General features: G+C 37.1%; 1 protein-coding gene across 1 annotated transcript; it reads right to left on the reverse strand.

The window, feature by feature from the left end:
- Positions 1–556: 556 nt before the first annotated feature.
- On the reverse strand, positions 557–18,748 carry LOC107875340 (chromatin modification-related protein EAF1 B). The gene is made up of 23 exons (XM_047414305.1): positions 18,376–18,748; positions 16,197–16,395; positions 16,044–16,098; positions 15,861–15,958; positions 14,350–15,778; positions 14,124–14,243; positions 13,785–13,940; positions 12,808–12,999; positions 12,537–12,617; positions 10,214–10,271; positions 9,608–10,104; positions 9,425–9,478; positions 8,419–8,476; positions 8,139–8,332; positions 7,921–7,974; positions 7,741–7,821; positions 7,425–7,562; positions 7,223–7,339; positions 4,828–4,931; positions 4,508–4,723; positions 4,044–4,416; positions 1,396–3,027; positions 557–1,061 (listed from the first exon to the last, which is right to left on the reverse strand). The coding sequence occupies exons 2-22, from the start codon at positions 16,337–16,339 to the stop codon at positions 1,474–1,476; spliced, it is 5,772 nt and encodes a 1,923-aa protein (XP_047270261.1). The 5' UTR covers positions 16,340–16,395; positions 18,376–18,748; the 3' UTR covers positions 557–1,061; positions 1,396–1,473.
- Positions 18,749–22,637: the final 3,889 nt, after the last annotated feature.

Here is a 22,637-nt window from a genome sequence, read left to right on the forward strand (position 1 = left end):
AGACCCCAAATCACCGGTTGACACCATTTTGGAAAACTTGTTAAATTCCATTAGGTTCTTTGTCTTGTTAAATTCCATTAGGTTCTTTGTCAAATACTAACTGATTTGAATCCAAATTCTTTGGAGGGTCTAACTTTGGTTTTCTTTCCTTCGAGCTAAGATTCGAAGGGTAAGGAGCCGCCTCGTAAGTTTATGAAATCATGTGATGCTAACATGATGTATAAAGAATCTTCGAGGATAAAGAGGAGGAAAATGGAATGTCAGAAAAGAATTGAAAGAAATTTTAAGTTTACAGTTAATAGGGACTGCTAACTGAGTTAATTATTGAAAGAAAAAGACTTGTTTGGTGGAGTATATAAATCAGCAAATCCTTCTATTACAGGATTTCGGAACACGAAAAATAAAGTGCAACTTTCAGAACATCAGAGTTCTTTGATATTAGTTGCTTTAAGGTCTCAGATTTACTATCAGCAGCAGCATCAACTTGTGTCACTGGCAAACGATTCAAAGTAAACCATCTTCATTATCACAAGCAGAAAGAACAATCTCACCAAAATAGATCAAGATTTCAGATCTCATTTCAAGATTTTCAAAATGCCAACAAGGAACAATTTACAAGAATTGCACTAGCTTGCAGGAGGGGTGGGCGCGCAGTCATGAATGATGACTGTATAGACATATGTGGACTCTAATATTTACAAGATTTTCCACAGCCTTTGGCCATAAAAATGATAGCTATCCCATTGAATGCAAAAAGGGGGCTATGATACATGGGATGACTACAGGGACAAAATCAAATCAAATAGGCCGCCCTCCTAGTCAGCAGATGGAAAAGGGCTTTAAGAAAAATGGGAGGTAATTGAAGGGGGCAAACGGGGATAAAGAGAAGAAGAGAAAGACCCTGTACACCTACCTCTACATCTGTCCCTACCTTCCTGAGGCTCTAAGGCGACAAATACTATACAAAACACAAAATCTAAGCTGATGATCTCTATGTTCCCATAACCTTGAAGTTCACCTTCTCGTCCCAATGTGATGCCTTCAGGCACGACGAGCTTTGTCTGAATAACAAAATAAGCAAGAATCAACAACTTATCCCACATATTATGGCATGTTGAAAATATGATTATTCAAGAGCCTAATGATTAAGCAAGAGCCTAAATTACCTCGACCAAGAAGAACAGTATCAAAATAAAAAGCCCCATAGAAATGTCATTAATTTAGACTAGTCTTACTGGGATCTTATCATACACAAAATAGCAGGTGCATTAGCTGTTGACATTAATTATAGAGCTGGTGGTGTGAGTAGAAAGTTGTGATCCCATGGAAGAATTCAAGTATCTTTTTAACCTTCCAATATCAAGGACAGCTAATTGAGGCAAAAAAGATTGTTACCTGTAAGCTGTTGTTTCAAGGCATGCTGAAGGAAATTACAAGCTGCGGAGGAGTAATCGTTGATTTTTTGGGTGTGCCTCAATCCAGTCTAGATTCGTTGGGTTTAGCTAACAAACTTCTTTTCCCTGCTTGCAGAACCTGAGCCTGATCTGGATGTTGCAACGGTGGCCGCTGCTGTTGTTGCTGGTGCGACTGGGGTTGGGTCACTAGCAAGGGAGGACGCAACTCCGAAGACTTTTGCTTCCATTGAACACTAGCATCACGCCCAGTAGGAGAAAACTTGCCAGAAGATTGCATTTGGCTTAACCCTTGACTGACTTCTGGCACTGTATCGCCGCCAGCAGAATTTGTAGGTGGGGTTCCAATTGAATCCAACGATGGAACTGCAACCTTCATTTGAGTGGCACCGGAGGCAGAAACTTCTGCGGCATTAGCCAAATTTTTGGAGTTCTGCACGGGCGTTTTACCTATCTGTGAAGTATTGCAAATATTGTGCTGTTCACTTTGAGGTTCCCCAGGCTGCAACTTGTTTGGCGGTTCAGAATTCAGTGAACGTTTCCGTTGCAGCACACCTTGGAGAGCTGCTTGACTTTGAGTCATTAACTTTGGCCGCAATTGCACCTGCTGCTGTGGATGCATCAACACTCGGTGGTTGGAAGAACCTACAGCTGAGGTTGGAAGAGATTGGTGGGGCAAATTAGGACCCAATACACCCGATGAGGCAAGACCTTGATTGGTACTGTCAGAATTAGAGGGAATTTGCTGCTTTTTGGATAGAGGAACTTGGCCAGAATAAATCTTAGAGTGGGCATGTTGTGGCTGATTCACCTTTTGCTTTGCAGGTTGGACCAGGATTCCCTGACCTTGCACTAACTGTGTGGCTTGCTCACCTTTCTCTGCAGACTGATTCATTTGATCCGTAGGAAGCCCATCCGATAAAGAAGGATCAATCTGCAGGGTCTGGTGTGTCATCGATTTCCCTCTCCCTGCTCCCTTTAAGACTTTAGCTTGTTTTTGTGATTCTGGCTGCTGGCGCTGTGGAGGATGGTGCCTGCTAGCATTTTGAAGCTGCTGCTGCCCTATCTGAGGTGGCCTTTGCTTGTTCATACTACCCCCAGTTTGTGCAGTTCGTCCAAGACCATGAGCCGGAAATGGATGCTTTAGTTGATGCGGTGGCATTGGAGACATTGAGGAAGGGGATGCCAAAGGAGAAAGTGACACTGGTGGAGAAGAAGTCTGTGACGTGATCTGAGGACTATTCTGTAATGGGGATGATATAGGAAGATGGGGCTGAGTATGTGAGAGTTGTTGCTGCTGTTGTAAAAGCCGCTGCTGCAGGTGCCTCTCTCTAGCTAAGCGAATCGCATAAGCTTGATGCTGTGGGCTGGTGGCATGACTGGCCCCTTGAAGGTGAGGATGCCGAGGGCTATGCACAAGAGGCTGCTGTGAAGCTAAAAGATGTGGTTGCTGATGATGAAGTGGGTGTGAAGAAACAGGTGAGGAGGCAGTCTGGTTAGGGAAAGAGGAACTTGATCCACCAAAAGGATGGACTCCTTGGCTGCTTCCTTGAGAGGCCTTTATCTGAAGCTCAGGAACAGTCATTTGCCTCTGAGCTTCCTGATTCTGGGAGGGCTGCAAAAGCAGATATATACCACGTCACTGAACTCAAAATACTGAGGAGGTGAGAGTGGAAGTATACAAGCAAGGAATGCATCAGACTGCAGTTCCGAAAATCAGATACATGAACTACACCATAGAAAGAGCCACAACGCAGAAAACTCGTGTCAAAAGCAGCAATATGAAAATCATAGAAGAGCAATGACAGAGGACACTAAAACTACAACTCTTCAGTATATAAAGGAGCATATGCTCCCGAAAATAGAGGTCAAGAAATCCTAAATTCTCAACGGAACTCATCCAAAGCCAACTATTTTCACCTTCACCATATATTGACGTGGCAACAGTTGCACTTAACAGCACATCCTACCCCTCCTTTGTTCTCCCCAAGGACCCGCAAGAACACTTTTTGATGGACATAAGTTTGTAATTAGTAAATGAACCTGATCAACCAACAATTCACGTTGGAGGACATTTTTTCACATTCAAATTTTCATGTTGGTCTAGTTGAACTTCTTAGATTCACATGTTCTTCAACATGAAAGGCATTAGACCCAGCTATCCTCATTCAAGACTGCATTGACCAGCTGAAACCACGTGTCACATGGAACAGTGGTAGTATACTTTGCTAGTCAAATAAGCAGCCCAAAGAGCACACTCAATGCACAAAAGTGTTGCTTTACAAAAATATACAGAATATCAACCAAACGTAACAAATCCTGTCAAAGAAATTCATTTCAGAACCTATTCCAGGTAGACGCCTAAAGTTAGGGTTCACTTGTTAAGATAATTAAGTGAAAGTAAACGTTAGCTAGTGAAATTTCTTGCATACAGGAGAACGTGTCTACACCTACCAATTCATAATGAAGTTTTACAACCTCGAAGTTGTCATATATGAATGAGTTACAATAACTGCACTAACTAGAAGCAGAAAATCAAAAGAACACCACAAACTATTGATTTACTAATGATCCAACAACACAGATGCTAACCAAAAGAAAAGAGCAATTTGCATCTAGAAGCCGACTTACCCGTATCATGTGCAAAACATCACGAGATCTCGACATCGAATTCCCCTGATTCGAGCTCACTCCAGATTGCATATTCACAGTACTTGGCATTGCTACGACACCAGAAGAAAGCATGCTCCCAGAATTCAGCATAGATGATGATGTCATTCCCTGAAACCCAGGCCTTGCCATTGGCATACCTCTATTAAACCCAGACAATGTTCCCATGTTGTTGCCACTGGGATGTGTACGAGCACCGCCATTGTCACCGCCTGCAAGGGCTCCAGGAGAAGATGTACTGGACTGCACATTTCCACCCGATAACATTTGATTATATTGATGGGTTCTCTGATGCTCGACAACTGGAAAGGGTGCAGATCTCGGAACGGCATACCTACCATCCCGGAAGAATGATTACCGATATCAGCACTTGATGAGGTAATCCCAGGAGCCAATATATAGTTTTAAGCTTAAACATTCATTACCTAACAGATGCATTTAGGGGACCTGATGATGACGGAAAATTGCTTCCAAGAATCATATTGGAGGATGCTTGCACTCCCGAATTTGCACCAGATGCAGGAAGCGATGATCCTCCAGCCTGACTCGAGATAGATAATCCACCTGAGTGTGGACCTTCGAATCCAACAGGAAGAAAGTCTGGACTAGACGGAGGAAGTTCCTCACACAGATCCAGAGGCCTGCAATTACCAGAAGGGATAAAAAAGATGGTTAAAATCACAGTTTCAGTAATGCCTACAGGGAAAAGATCAAAACCTCAGGCATGTACTCGAGATAAACTTACGTAAGAATAGGTCCTCCATTCAGATTACTCGGACAAAGTTGGGTAAGCGCATGTATGTGAGAATCGTGTGGTTGCTGAATGTGTTTTAGATCATAGTTTTCACCCTTCATCAAAAAGAAACTGAACATTATAACCACCTAAACTCAGAAGTATATAGAGCAAATGTAAAGAAAACAAGAGGTTTACTGACAGTCCATTCACAAAAGATATTTGGAAAAAAAAAAATGAAACCAATATTCTCTTCCTCTAAAATTAGGTTATCAAAAAAAAAATTCTTCCTCCAAAATGGCAGTTACTTATTCTTGTGCAACTATACCAAATTCCCTGAAACAAAATAGGATAAGCGAAACTGGTAAAGAATAATCCACAATCATAATATGCCGAATTCTTCGCATATTATGATATTTTCTTAACAAATTTGAAAACTAAACATGACATGTCCACCAAGGCTAGAAAACCAGCGAAAGAGACACTAGTTCAAGTCTTCCAATCTACTTAAAGCCTCAGAAGACACACTTAGCCTGTACCTATGCATGTGAGTAATAGCAAGTAGCTGATTAATCAGTCTAGATACACACAAGTTGGCTCAGCACCACCATTATTGGAAAAAACGTCATTGTTAGAATGTAAGATTTTCCAGCACTTAAACAGATTCATTAACCCAACAAAAAAACAACCAGCCCGGGGATACAAACAAAGAAAAGACAACTAGATAATTAACATTTCTAAAAATTTAGATCTGTGTACCAATTCCTCGTGATAAGACAGAATTATTTATCTATTTAACCTGAGGTCCAGTAAAATGTTTAATCAATTGGAGTGACTCTGCACTATGATTACTAATTTATTATTACCAAATAATTTAAGGCACTCGCTCAAATTAGTATGCACAACCTTCATCTCAAAATTAAATATCAACTTCCTTTAAGGTTCATAGTAAAAAAACTTAGGCACTCGTACCAAATATTATATGAAAAACAGATAAAGTGACAGATATCTGTTTTTCGCTTATCAGTTCTCTTTTTAATTCAAATATCCATTTGCCAAAACAAACGTTTCTTTTTTATCAGATCAGATAGCTCATCAGAGAACAACCAAACCCAGAAAATCCAATTCCATTCAACTCAACAACCTGTACCAAACCTAGATGAGTAACTTCTATAGAAGTTTCTCCAATTATGATGTATTGCAAGTATATGACCGTATCTGGCCTAATTTGCAGGATAGCATTCACTTGGACATGCGATGACAAATCAGTTAAGACGTTTTCTATGAAAAGGAATTTTCTTTTAAACATCATTAAATTTATGAATTACGCACTTCTGTATACAATGTCAAACTGGAAAGCATCACATCATGTCCTAATTTTAATCATTCGTAATCAAATGGTTTAAAAACTCGTGACAGCATCTAGAATAACAGTAAACACCATACGGGAAGTAACTGTTTGAACGGCTTTCAGGAAGTCTTTCAGAAGAAATGTTGGGACAAAAAGCAAAAGTACAAAAGTTGTTGCATTTTCTTTTCTGAAGATTTGGGAGTGCTTCATGAGTAGAAGAAGAATTTTTCTTTGGGAAAATCTCCCAAAAGACAACAATTTGGAAAAAACTGTTAGCGAAAGAGCTCTTACAGAAAACTAAAACAAACACGTTTTCGGAAAACCTGTTAGCAAGATTTTTAAAAAAAAAAAAGTGATAGGAACTCTGCAGACAAAAGCCATTTTTAACTCCGGTAGTTTGTAATTAGAAGTTCTAAGACTTGTAACAAACCTAGATTATTCATTTTGTGAATATGCCAAAGTTTCAAAGATATATGGTACTTCCTTTTAAGTTTCAAAGATATTTGGTACTTCCTTTTCTGTAGCACAAGAAAAATTTAATCAAACTTTGCACCCAAGGCAGAAGTTTACATGCAATATGAACTTTTGGTAAAATAATTCAAAGCGTATAAAATAACAAGTTTTCAAGGAAATATCCCAGCTACCTTCAAATGGATATACAATTGTAGGTCAATTTGCATGTTACGAATCTTAGACCACTTCACATGTTATAAAATCTTACGCAAGTTCACCAGACCAAAGTCAATTGTGCTAACACCTCATTTTTTTTAGTATTCTAATAAGATAAACAACTCAACTATTATAACAAAAACAAAACTATGAATTCAACTTACTAGCCTTCTGAAAGATCAGCAGAACATATTGTCCATAGTTGGGACACTAAAAGACCCACAACTATGGCAGAGAATTGACTAAAATAAAACAAACACCTTTTGTAACCCTATGATGCCAAGCAATGGCTGCTAAAAAGGCTAAACTGGCAGAATAGAAGTGCTAACTTACCAAAGACGACCAAGCAAGAAACAATTTATGCATAAATGTTGGTGAAGAGCATACCTGAGTCTTCTCTAAAAGATATTTTTTCCCAATCAAGATGATCTTCTCAAAATGAGATTTGAGCGTGTCCTCTTCCATTGGTCCTTGCAAACGCTGAAACAGCTGTCTGGCACTTCCCTGCAGGTGTTGATTAAACTATACTGCATTACTTTGATAAAAGACTAGAGCTCAAGGAAACAATGGAAGTAAATGAAAGTTGAACCTTCGGAATGCCCGGCAATGTTGACGGATACGGTTGAGAAGATCCTGAATCTTCAGCACTATCTGCGCCATCACCAGTAGTTCTGTCCATAAGTACTTTATGGCGTTCCTTGCATTCATTAGGTTTGCGATATATACACTGCACGTATTGAGCATGACTGGTTAAAATCAGTAGAAACGGCAGTAGAAAGCCACGATAAAAAGAAAACAATAAAAAGAAATATTAACACAATACAGAGCATTAAACTAGGATAAAAGCGAATTTTGTGAGAGGTCTAGCTAAAAGTTAGTAATGAAAACGCATAATTACCCCTCACCTTGAATTGCAAGGTACTGTTGATGGCATCACTTACAAGCTCCCAATTTGGACCCATGTCGTGCACGAGGACAACAAGTGCCTAATTTGAAGTCAATTCCGCTTAAATGCATACTAGCCAAAAGAACCATGGTAGAAAAGAAGCAGAAAAGGTCCATACTGTGTGGCATAAGAAACCAACCTGTTCCTCAAATAGTGACCATGGACTTCCTGAACCTGGCTGTCCAGCAGGCATCTGTATGAGATTATAGAAGATCAAACTTCGTTTTTTAGATATGATAAAATTCATCTATTTCGATCATCAAACTAGCATTCATTCGAACAAAAAGGCAAAATAAACAAAGGAAAGAGATTCTAACTGAGATAAATTGAGATTCTAGCTGAGATAAATTTAAGTACCTTCAAAGTTTTGGATTTCCTATTCCTGTCCCTTCCACTAAGCATCCTCATGAATTTATTTGGGTTGGACATGTTACTCATCTGGGAAGCAACTGGAGATGGAATAGATCCACCAATTGGGGCATTATTCTCAAAAGTTTCAAATGATTGCCTCAGCATCTTTGGTTTCTTTGCGTTATGTTGACCAAATAAACCTTCATAAAAAAGACATCCCTTAGAATGACAAGAAACACACTCCATCTCAAGCTCTAAAGCCAATACAAGTTAGAATAAGCTATACCGCTGCTACCGTTTGATTCAAATTGATGGCTCTCGAATCTCTTTCTGGAATGATCCTTCTGAAACAAACAATTCATGATGACTTCAAGTATAACAGTAAATGCTATTTGCTCAAATCCTTTAAAAGGGGTCCTTTTAAAATGCATTATTTTTGGAGGATTTGACATGGGTGTGGCAGCACGGCAGCATTTATGGAGGATAGAAACAACATGAATTAATTGTTAAATCAAGAACATATAGACCATCCAGAAAATACACTAAAATAGAATCTGGTTAACTTATGAATAACTTCTGATTAATTTGAACGACCAGAAATCATATGGCCCTCCACAACAAGGCTTCCATGGTAAAAGACAGGCCATAAAACCAATATGCATGGATATCAATACAACTGGTGTATGAAATATACGGTTCCCAGCCATTTACAAAGGCCTTGCCTACATGCTAATCGCTAACCTTGCTTTGTCTGGGGAATCAAGGTATGATTATGCAAGACCATAGCTCATTCGAACTCCGTCAGATAAGATGTAAAATAAATTAATCAAGAAAAGATAAGATGAGGCACGAACGTGATGAAACTACAATGCCCCTCCCAAAAACCTAAACGAGGAACAAGGCGACACATAGTTCATTCTATAGGACGGGGCTGCGGACAAACAATCCAGTAAAATAGCTGGAAGACACTTGACTGTGTGATACATCTACGCCACAACAGATTCAGGAAAAAAAGTAGTTGGTTCCAAGTTGCACCGAGGAAAAAGAGAACAAGATTGAAAGAGTGATGACAAAGAGGTTAAGCAATAATTCACCATAATAACAGAAAAAAACTGCAGTAAGGAAGAAAAGGATCGGAATGCTATATTAAAAGAAAAAGGGACTCGATTACAATGTGATTTAAGACTGCTATTAGTGAATCATTTCCTAATGGAGGTCTAACTAGCAAGTTCAATATTATCACATTCCAGCATGTTACTGAGCCACAGTGTGGAAAAAGGAAAGAAAATCACCTGGTTGGCTTGATAATTCGAGTCAGCCTGCCATCTCTGCCCATATGCAGAACCCTGCACCAAAGAGAGTGCAAAAAAAGCTGAGTCTTAGAAAGGTGCATATTGATATAATTCAAAAGGTGCATATTGATATAATTCAAAATTCCTTATTTATCTTCAGAGACATAGCAACTAGTCAAGTACCAGAAGCTTTGCCTTTTTCTTCTTCTTAGGTTTTGATACTTCAGCGGAGTCAAAGAGTAGGTGCTTTTCATAGTCACCCACGGATTCAACTTCCAAGCTATTCATATGTGATCCACCATGCAATGTACTCTGATCATCCTGAAACGAACCAGTATCACCACTTGACGCATCTGTTTTGATTGGCAACTGAACACATCCAGCTGCTGTTGCACCAAAGGGACTAACAACTCTCTGTCTAGAAGCAGTGCGCACACGCTTGGTTGGAATAGACACATCAAGAGTGCTAGCCGGCCGCTTCCCCTGCAGCACAGATTGATGATTGCCAACTCTATTTTCCGTAAAAAGTATATCAGCACCAACGTCATATGGTCTGCCAGTGTAACCCTTCAGGTGGATCTTCGGTGTCTTCTGGGGAAATCTTGACGATTTGTTACAATCTAAGGGAACTGAACGATCATATGCATTTGTTTCTCCTTCATCCACTTCATATGCAAAACCTTGAGATCCAATGTACGCATACACAAACAGATTGGTCATGAGATGCGATCAACTAGAAAAAGCAGGAGACAACCACCAAATGCAAAAAATAAAAATAAAGAAAAACACCTGTAGCCGCATCACATGCAGAGGTCTCCACCTCCTCTTGCAAACCATTACCTGTCTTCTGGAATTTCAAACAATACACTAGCATCAAGAAGTGCGATAAAACATATAAGCATACATCTACAGCTACAGCAAGCATAATCCTTCGAAGGGTAAACAATTGGACCATAAACACCAACATCAACAAGAAAAAAACATATAGCTAAAGCTAGCATATCATTCCAAGTTACATGGTTGAATTGTATACCGTAAACTTGCAACTCTTTCATTTTTATCTATGACATATCACAGTTGCTGGAGGTGGTGCTTGTATTGATGGGTACTGTCACGCTAACTCATTCATGTAAGATGCTACAACCTCAGAGTAGCAGTCTCAAAAACAGATATTACCACCAGAATAACAAATGCAAATTCAATGCATGCAGTAGACAAAGCTTACCAAGTTTGGGCCTTTAGAACTAAACACATATTGCCTATGTCCGAGAAGTACACTTAATTTTCCAGTAAATGAAATGTTTAAGACGCTGAAGATTCTGCAACTCATCAACTGGAAGCAAGAAAGGCAGCCGCAAACCACCTTCCTCACAATTGATAGACTAAGTGCAGAAAAACCAACCATCAAAGTTGGTCGGATTAAGATGATATTATCTTTTTGTTTTCCCGTAGGTAATACTCAATCATTTTTTGATCAGGTAAACAGTTATATTAATCAAAAGGCAAAAAGTGTCCATATACAAAAAGTAAAGAACGTACAAAATGATATGGTTCTATACAAAAGACATTCAATCCTCTATACATCCCGGAACTACATGGGTGAACCAAAAATAAATGAGGGATCAAAGGCTACTACTCAACTTCCCAAATTTCATTTCTACCCCTTCAAGAGCGCTCCTATCTCTCTCTCTCTCTCTCTCTCCAGATGATCCACATCAACCCCAAAGGAACAACATTTCATGACCTGCTCTTCCTCCTGGCTTTCCAACAAAACAACAGGTCCTCCACAGATCTAGGCATCATCCAAAAATACCAAACCAGCTAAACATATCCCACCACAGTCTCAAGGCCACGCCACAATGTAGTAAAAGATAATCTACATCCTCACCTGCCACCTCACATAAGTAACACCAATTGGTGCAAACAACCTTTCTTTTCCTAAGGTTCGGCCATCAAGATCACCCCCTCTAGCAGCTAACCATATAAAAAAGATGAGGTAGATTCCTCGACAAATGTCGAAAAGATCTAAACCGAGATCTTTACAACAAACTTAAAAGATAATTAAAATAAACTAGGAGCATTTTTGTTTAATTTGATATGTGCCAAACAAAGAATAATTACACAACACAACAACAACATACCCAGTGTATTCCCACAAGAGTGGGGTCCGGGGAGGGTAAGATGTACGCAGTCCATACCGCTACCTCCGAGGAAGTAGAGAGGTTGTTTCTGATAGACCCCCGGCTCAAAGTAGAGAACAGTAAACAAAGGGATGGAAAACATAATAGAAAATCAGGAATAAGAAATAATAAAATAGACATCAGAGAAATATGAAATACGAGACAAACAAGGAATAATTATTTTCTTTAAAACATACAGCCAAAGCAAGAGATCACATTTCCTCTTGCTGATGCTATTAGCCTATTACCAGTTCAAGGTACTTCACAATGCATATTTTCCATAAGCCGTGATGTGGAGTTATGCTGACACTAAATTATCAAATACTAGCTTTAGCCAAAACTATTATATTGACTTCCTTCAAATGAGAAGTAAACATAATAAAATGCAAGACCATAAAATACAGCCAACTCAAGAGTACAGATCTAACTTGGGCTCCCTTACTCCAAAGACCAATTTTTCCCCAATACATAAACTACCGTATTTAGCAAACCTCATTTCATTTGTCAAAAGGTTTCATTTAAGAAGTGTGGTGCATCAAAAGATCAGAGAAAGCAAGTATATTACATTTTCCCCATCTATACATAGAAAAACTCATCCATAAGATGGTTAATCAAACAACACTAAAATTTTGGATGACTCTATCCAATACCAATTAGAGCCAACTTGATACCCAAGCCACGTTCTTACAGCAAAAATGTGTGAGAGACAGCTAGATTACCTTCCTGAAAATACCTCCGATTTTGGATAACTGATTATGATACGCTCACACTTATATATACACAAAGGTCAATTCACTGTTACGGTTGGAAACCATAAGTTGCTAGTCACTACTCAGAAGATGTAAAAGTATAGCTGGCAAAATTATAGATGGTCTACATTTATTTATTTTTTTGAAAGTGGTAACTGTAATTATGATGGTCAATATGCTTACCTCACAAAGTTGAACATGAGATTCGATAGATTTTCTGTAAGCATCCATTGCTCCAAGCAGAACAGGATAGAAGAGGTTCTCCTGCACGAAAGATTGTGAAGATTCATTATAAGGATAAGCTAATAAAACAAAGAGCATAAAGTACAACCTCAAGAAGGAATCGATTGAAGCCACAGAAAAATGCTCAAAATATTTTCATATCACGATAAAACATGATCTAAATAGATCATTAGAGGGATGGTTCAAGATTAACATGGAAACACATTCAAACCTCTTTCAAATGGTCCTCCGATGATGCGTCCATAGTTCCCCAGTCAGATATCCTGTCAGGAGTCAATGGAGCCTCAGCTTGACTTTTTGGAACATCTGAGTCATTGTACTTCAGAAATCTCATCGCATATTCCCTAATGGCAATAGTGTAATCCTTTTTAGGACTTGCGAGCTCCATTTTTTGGCTTTTACCCTGCCACAAAATATGAGATAAGCATAATAAGGCCCAAATGATATCCCCTTTCCTCTCTTCAACTGGAAGAGAAGACCACAAAGGAACTTCTAGAATTTAAAATTTACTCTAATTTTGGTTTAAACAAGATGAACAGCTAGGAGTTGTGCAGAAACAAACCAAAAGCCTATCCCAACTATATAAACTTCATTGGCCTATAAATCAGATTATACCATCTTCTAGCCAAACTTTTAATATACAAACCCAAAGTTTGTTCTCCCTATTAAAATGAATCAACATTACATAAGATTTTCACATGGTAAGAAAATCACTAAGTTTAGAATCCTTGGTCAGATCCTACTTAATAGCATACCCCGAAACCAGATCTCAGCATTTAAAAGGCAAGGAAACATTCCTGCAGATCCTACAGCACACTCTTTATTTTATGGGCGTACAAGAAAAGCATACATAATTGCCAATCAAGAGATTCCCTGTACGCAATTTAACCTAAATCTTCTTACAGCAACAACAACATACCCGGTGTCCCACAAGTGGGGTCTAGGGAGGGTAGAGTGTATGCAGACCTTACACCTTCCTTGGGAGGTAGAGAGGCTATTCCCGATAAACCCTCAGCTCAAGGAAAAAAAACTGAGGATTAACCCCAATGGACATAAACAATTAACCACAAGATAACAAAAACCAGCCACGGATTTACCCCACCATAGCGAACGTTCTTCCGTAGAAACACATAGACCGATGGAAAGAGAACAGAATAAATTAGGATTCTGTTGAATTACTCTGTATACCTCAATAGAATGCCAGAAATCCATGACAGATTTGGCCACGTCGTGCGCAACTGTTTTTTGCTCCCACCTACGATTTCGTTCTAGAAATCTCAGCCGTGAGTTAAAAGCAACTTGGTGGCATATTTGACCTGCAGCAGTAATCTTCCAGAGACGTTCCTACATGAAAAGACATTCTAAATTAGGTTAGTACTAAAATTTAGAAAGACATTGAAAATATTATTTCAAAATAAAAAGAAATTAAATCATGTTACAATGATTCAAGACTCTGCATTTAGATTGATAGCTAGAAAAGCAGAAAGGGAAGAGATACTTTTAAAGGCAAGGATCTATTTAACTCACCTGAGCAAAATCATTTGCCAGCCAAACCATTTCTTCAAGTACGTAACCCCAGTGGGATTTTCTAATATTTTCCGGTGGACAGGATACAGCAGACAATTCTGCAATTCTTTTATGCTTCGCCTGTTTGTTACATTACATTAGATCTACAAGGTCAGATAACAAAGCCATAACAGCATTTCTGTGAAGTAAAAGTGGATGTGAATTATTTCAAATGCCAATTAACAACCTCTATAATCTGTGCTTCTTTCAAGATTGAGTCTTCATCACCCTGGATCCTAGGTGCTTGTCCCTCGGGAGCCAGGTTTGAAACTCTAGTCTCTGATACACACTCAGGGTGCTCTGGTATACAGGTATTAATCATACCCTGAACTCCAACATTGCAAACATTTTCGGGATCGGGATCTTCACTTTTAAGCACAAAACATTGTCTTGTGATTTCTAATTCAGATGGGCCTACTTCTTCCATTCTTTCCGTGATAAGTTTATCTTTTATCTCACTCTGCGAATTAGATACCGTACTAACAAGTTCTTCTGATGATTTGGGTACACAAACATTACCCTGGTGATTGCCGTGACCAGAATTATGATTCTCATTATTCAAACCACTATTCATGTCAGCTTTAATCTCATTCTTTACTTTAACATCAGTTTCAGTAACTGCCATCCCATCTGGCACTACCAGCTGTCCGTTTAAGTTGCCGTTGGAATCCAAAATACTCCGGTTGGTACACATTTCACTATCATTAAGTCCATCTAGACTTAGACTAGTCTGGGTGCAAGAAGACTCTGAATCTAAACCCTTTGCGCCCAATGCTGCACCACTATTTTCAGCTTCATTTGCAAAGCTCTTCTTATAGTCTTTTCGACTACCGAACCCATTCATTAGGCTGGAACTATTTTCAACTTCTCTTTCAGTGGTATCTGGCTGACAATCAAGACCAGAAGAAACTGCCCTTTCCTTTACCAGTGACAATTGAGGCTTTTCAGGAGCTACCTGAATAGTTTTCTGGACACAAGTGAGTGAGTTTTGATTATGTTGGTCATCGAGCAAACCTCTAGAAGCACTAGCATCAGGAACAGTATCCAGCATATTATCTTTCTTAAAGTCTGTAGTTGACTCTGCAGCTTTAACGCCATCTACTTCTAAGTCCAGCTGATTATCAGAAAGCATAGTCTTGAGCGCCATACCACCATTTGGACTAGGAGTCTGTGCAATGTTCAAAGACGAGTTTTGATCCTTATCTAAATCAGAAACAGGTCCTTTTACATCTTTGGGGAAAGGTTGTAAAGGCAAAGATGTGTCATGACCACCACGAGCTATATCAGATGAACTTGATCTAGCACTGTCCCGATTTGTCCGGGACCTGTTTCTTCGCTTGTATGCTTTTTTAGGGATGCCAAAAGCAGCAGACTTACCCAATTCTTTTGCATTTTGACTTTCCTCGAACTTAGAGGACTGCCCTGATGGAGTAACATTGCTCCTACTGGGATGCCTATAGCCCCTATCACTACCAACAAACTTATTTTCCCCATCAAACAGCATGAGATTGTCAGCACTGTTGGGTTCACAAAGTTGAGGAGCCCCGGGTCGACCACTACTTTCAACTGAGTCTCCATGAGCTGAAGTGGTAATCGCAAAACTACCTTTTATTTCACTGCAATGCAAAAGAAATAATGGGACAACTGCAACAAACACAGATAAGAAAAAGTAACACAACACCTCGCCTGAGAGATTACCTGGTCACAAACAGATCTGGATGTTTATCTGTCAGTGAGGTTGACTGAACACTAAGTGTAGCAACATCCTCAAATTTGAATTCCAGGGGATCACCACCCTGCAATTTGCAGTATCAAAACATGTCAAAGCCGCGAGCAAAGAATATTTAAATATCTAACGAAGAATTAAAATGCCTTCCGTACTTCCTCCAGAAATTCTAACTGTCTTCTACTTTCATGTTGGCCACCATACTCCTGCCTGTTAACAAGAAGAAATCTCACCATAAGTATAAATAGAGTACTTTATAATCCTAAAACTCCGCCTAAAGGTTGAAGAAGCATTGTATGCTTGGTTACCTTAGCTCTGCTCGAGCCTTCTCAATTGCTGTCGTGCGGGGAGAAGTTTTAGTACCAATACCCATTCCGCCTTCAACAAATTCTCCCATGGAATCAACCCCGGCATTGACTACAAGATCAGATCCAACACTACATCCGTGCATTCCCTCCTTAAAAATTCAGGGTTTTTCCCTCCAATAACATATCCTCAATCAAACACCTACAAGCAAGAGAACAGTTAAGATAAAATACATGAATTAAACTAATACAAACAGATGCAACACTTCCATATTATCAAAATTGTACTCCTTCTTTGGATATCATAAGGGAAAACACTTGATCTAGAAATTGTTTACAGTTAAGAATGTGTAATAGTAAAATACATAAGCATCGCCCAATGCATTTCCTAGGACATATAATCACAGTAATGCTTTTTCCTTCACATCTCATTTGTTATATTAACAAGATTTTAAGTCAATAACATCAATTTTCACACTCATCGAATTCACAAACCTTTAAGCCAAGAAAAGCAATGACTTGTGATAAATTACTTTAATTTGTTAATAGATTTTCTAAACAAATTGCTCAAACACTGGGATCATAAGTTACTATTTGGTCAAACAATTGCCGTAAGGTGTAGACTGGCATAGCTAATAAATCCCTATACATCATATCTAACACATTCAGTTTTTAATCCCAGAATAAATGAATGTGTCTGCAGAAGTGCTTATTTAAGCTAAAAAAGAGCACATCCTTAACTCCACCATATAGATTTGGACATACGGTTGAATTCTTATGTGTGATCAGCATATGGTTATCATCCCAAAATACCATGCTTTCCAAGGAGGGATGAAAATCTTTTTTTTTTTTTTTTTTTTTGAAACAAGGGTAACTTAAGGAGGGATGAAAATCTAACAATATGTGTCAGAAGGAATCACAATTATAGCAGATCTATCGCAAACATACAAGACATAGTACTTTCTCAGCCAAATACATATTAACAAAATCAACTCCTATGGAATATCTACAGCGAAATATTTTCTCCTTGGTGGTTTTGGGAGGGGGCAGGGGGGAAGTAGTAAGTGACCACATCCAAGCAAGAGACGATAATACTACAGAAGGCAGAGCATAAGGCTGATGCTGGACAACGCAGAAGAAGAGGAAATAAAAGATCACTAAAACTGAAGGAGAAATAAAAAAAAATAAAAAATAAGATGCTAAATGTGCATATTCTCGAACCATTTTCCTTTTCACACTTTCTATAAACATGATAAAAGAGATATACTTCACATTTAGGTGCATGGGCATTTACATATATTTAATCTTTTATAGTTTCAGTCCATAGACACAGTAACCATTCATATGACAAAACAGTTACAGGACAAAAACTCATCCTCCCGCATGATTCGACAGTAAAGCATCAACTTTACAATCACAAATTTCACAACACGAGAAATGGGTGTCTCTCGCGCACTAGTCGCTACAGTCCATATCTCACTCATTTGGTGATCAGCAGCTTCAATATATATTCATTAAATCCCCACGAGAACAACGAGCTCATTTCAAACAAAGAATCACTTCTGAACGCGCACAGCAACACTAAATTCTCATATTAAATTGTACTCCACTTAAAGAACCTATGTATGGAAACCACTGAACATGCAAACTTAACAAAATGCACAGCCACAGATGGAAAAATCTGATCTTTACACCCCCTATTTAACAAACCCTCCCCCTCCTGCATGATTGGACAGTAAAGCATCAACTTAACAATCATACCGTTCAACACACGAGAAAGTAGCGCCTTTCCCACACCATTTGCTACTGTCCATATCTCACTCATTTTATGATCAGCACCTTCATTATAATTCGATAAGCCCCACGAGAACAACGAGCTCATTTCAAACAAAAAATCACTTTCTAACATGCACAGCAACAATAAATTCCCATATTAAACTAACCTCTAACTTATAACCTGTGTATGGAAACCACTGAACATGCAAAATTCCACAACAATTGAACCAAAATGCACAACCACACATGTAAAAAAACTAAAATTTACATTCCCAAATCAACAAACAACCCTTCCCCCACCTCATCCCCACCCCCCTTAACCCCACCCCCAAATTCTAGGGTTTGCTCGAAAATAAACATACCCAAAATTCTAGGGTTAGAAATACTTATAAACCAAAATCAATACCTGAATTACAACCAGATACACCTGAATTGCAGATAGGGCAAGCAAATTGATCGCCCCAAAGACTTTCACCAATTTCTAGGGTTTTGCTTTGATGCAAAAACAGTACCTCAATTCAAAGGGTTAAACACATTTGCCCTAAAAATTCAACTTTTCTATAAGGTCCTTATCCTCTATAAACACATGAATTTATATATGATCATTGAAAATGCTCCTCTCTGGATCGTCTTCTTCGTTTTTCCTCTCTTTTTCTATTCGTCCTTGTAGAAATACTGGGCTGGGTATTTAATTTCGGGTCAATTTTGGGCCCTGTTCTTTTGCCTCCCGAAATTTATATGAACTTACCCACACACACAAAATGTCCCTCTTCAATAGTGAACTATTCTCCTCCTTCTATGGGGTATGGGGTAATGTAATTTGGTTATATAAGAAGAAGTATATATACTTTTTTAGTTATCGTAATGCTCCATTTTATTTTATGTATCTTAATTATATTCTTATCTGCAATAGTTTAGCATTTTATCTGTAATAATAATCTATGTGGTTTTAATTATTGTAGTGCCACGAGTTTTATTTATAACGTAAATATAAACTTATCAACGTTGTTATCGATTTACTTTAATTAAATGTTGTAATCTTACATTCCGAGATTTTCTCTTGATGATTTTGACTGAATAGATCATACGCCTATTCATTTACAATATTTGTGTACTCGTGTTTAATTAGATTCGCGTCTTTTTAGTTATTTTAACGCTCTGATTATCTTATCCGCACCTGGATTATTTACTTATCCGCATCTTTAACTATTTACTTTTATTAAACTTGTAATCAGGTATCTCGATATTTTCGCTAAACGAAAATTGACTAAACAGGTCGCACGCTTACTCATTGATAAGATTTGTGCACACGCGGCCTTTTAATTATCGTAACACTCCGTTTTATCTTATCTATATCTTAATTATATTCTTATCCGCAATAATATATCATTTTATCTGCAATAATAATCTGTGTTTCTAGTTATTATAATGCCACAAGTCTTATCTATATCGTAAATATAAATTTATCAGCACTGTTATCGATTTACTTTAATTAAATGCTATAATCTTGCATTCTATGATTTTTGCTTAATGATTTTGACTGAATAGATCATATGTCTATTCATTTATAATATTTGTGTACTCACGTTTAATTATATACGCGTCTTTTTAGTTATTTTAACAGTTTGATTATCTTATCTGTACCTGGATTATTTACTTATCCGCACCTTTAACGATTTACTTTTATTAAACTTGTAATCAGATGTCTCGATATTTTCGCTTAATGAAAATTGACCAAACAGGTCGCACGCTTATTCATTGATAAGATTTGTGCACGCGCGTCTTTTTAGTTATCGTAACGCTCCGTTTTATCTTATCTGTATCTTAATTATATTCTTATCCGCAATAACATATCATTATATCTACAATAATAATAAATGCGTTTTTACTTATTGTAATGCCTCAAATCTTATCTATATCGTAAATATAAACTTATCTGCACTTTTATCGATTTACTTTAATTAAATGTTGTAATCTTGCATTTCGAGATTTTCTCTTGATGATTTTGACTGAATAGATCATACGCCTATTCATTTACAATATTTGTGTACTTGCGTTTAATTAGATACGCGTATTTTTAGTTATTTTAACGCTCTGATTATCTTATCCGCACCTGGATTATTTACTTATCCGCATCTTTAACGATTTACTTTTATTAAACTTGTAACCAGGTATCTCGATATTTTAGCTAAATGAAAATTGACTAAACAGGTCGCACGCTTACTCATTGATAATATTTGTGCACGCGCGGGCTTTTAATTATCGTAACGCTCCATTTTATCTTATCTGCATCTTAATTATATTATTATCCGCAATAATATATCATTTTATCTGCAATAATAATCCATGTGTTTCTAGTTATTATAGTGCCACAAGTCTTATCTATATCGTAAATATAAATTTATCAGCACTGTTATCGATTTACTTTAATTAAATGCTATAATCTTGCATTCCGAGATTTTCGCTTAATGATTTTGACTGAATAGATCATATGTCTATTCATTTATAATATTTGTGTACTTGCGTTTAATTATATACGCGTCTTTTTAGTTATTTTAACACTCTGATTATCTTATCTGTACCTGAATTATTTACTTATCTGCACCTTTAACGATTTACTTTTATTAAACTTGTAATCAAATATCTCGATATTTCCGCTTAATGAAAATTGACTAAACAGGTCGCACGCTTACTCATTGATAAGATTTGTGCACGCGCGTCTTTTTAGTTATCGTAATGCTCCGTTTTATCTTATCTGTATCTTAATTATATTCTTATCCGCAATAATATATCATTTTATCTCCAATAATAATAAATGTGTTTTTACTTATTGCAATGCCTCGAGTCTTATCTATATCGTAAATATAAACATCTGCACTTTTATCGATTTACTTTAATTAAATGTTGTAATCTTGCATTCCGAGATTTTTCGCTTGTTGATTTTGACCGAATAGATCATACGCCTATTCATTTATAATTTTTATGTACTCACGTTTAATTTCACACGTATCTTTTAAATTATTTTAACACTCTAATTATCTTATATGTACCTGAATTATTTACTTATTCGCACCTTTAACGATTTACTTTTATTAAACTTGTAATCAGATATCTTGATATTTTTTGCTTAGTGAAAGTTGACTAAGTATATCGCACACTTACTCATTGATATGATTTGTGCACGCACGTTTTTTTAGTTATTGCAACGCTCCATTTTATCTTATCTGTATCTTAATCATATTATTATCTAATATAATATATCATTTTATCTACAATAATAATATATGTGTTCTTAGTTATTGTAACACCACGAGTGTTATCTATATCGTAAATGTTAGTTTATCTGCACTTTTATCTATTTACTTTAATTAAATGTTGTAATCTTGCATTTTGAGATTTTCGCTTAATGATTTTGACTGGATAGATCATACGCCTATTCATTTATAATATTTGTGCACTCACATTTAATTGTACACGCGTCTTTTAGTTATTTTAACGCTCTGATTATCTTATCCGCACTTAGATTATTTACTTATCCGCACCTTTAACTATTTACTTTTATTAAACTTGTAATTAGATATCTTGATATTTTCGCTTAATGAAAGTTGACTAAACATATCGCACGCTCGCTGTTACTCATTGATAAGATTTATACACGCGCATCTTTTTAGTTATTGCAACACTCCGTTCTAATTTATCTATTTTAACTCTATACTTATCCGGCTATTTAAATGTCATTTTTATTAAAATATGTAATGTGACAATTCGGGATTTTCGCTCAATGAAAGTTGACTGAGTAAACCATACGCTTACTCTATTATAACATTTGGTCACACACACTTTAAAATTGTCACGCGTCATTTTAGTTATTTTAACGCCCTGATTATCTTATTCGCGCCTAAATTAACTACTTATCCGCACCTTTAACCATTTATTGCAACTAAATTTGTAATCAAATATCTTAGTATTTTCGCTTAATGAAAGTTGATTAAACAGATCGCACACTTACTCATTGATAAGATTTTGTGAAGCGCGCCTTTTTAATCATTGTAACACGCCGTTTAAAGTTATTTGATTCTTAACTCTATACTTATTCGGATCTTTGAATATTTACTTTTCTTAAAATTTGTAATGTGACAACCCGGGATTTCCGCTCAATGAAAGTTGACTAAGTAGACCATACACTTACTCAATTATAACATTTGTTCACACATATTTAAAAACTAGTTTGACCGCACGTGTCTCGCACGTGGAATATTTGATCATTTAAAATTAAATGATTTTATCTATTGTGAAATTTTTTAATAACGTGTAAAAATATAAATCACTTCATCAGAGTCAGAAAGCATTCTCACTATAACTTGGCCTTTATCGTTCGTCGAAAGAATTGCCGGTGATAATGGAATGACGGTGTGTGAAAAACTTTGGGTCTTTGGAGGTAACGACATGACAAATTATTTGTTACAAAAAGAGTAACCTATCCCCAAAGAGGAAAAATGACTCGAATGGATATTCCTAAATAAGGAATCCTATTTTTCAACTGAACGTCACAAATTATTTTTACTCAAATCTCATTCAAATCAAATCCAAACAACTATTTAATTGGACGGAGAAATTTAGAAGACTTTAAAATATTCTAATCTTAAATTAAATTTGATACTATATTCA

The sequence above is a fragment of the Capsicum annuum genome, chromosome 6, assembly GCF_002878395.1.
Source record: "Capsicum annuum cultivar UCD-10X-F1 chromosome 6, UCD10Xv1.1, whole genome shotgun sequence".
NCBI classification, from domain to species: domain Eukaryota; kingdom Viridiplantae; phylum Streptophyta; class Magnoliopsida; order Solanales; family Solanaceae; genus Capsicum; species Capsicum annuum.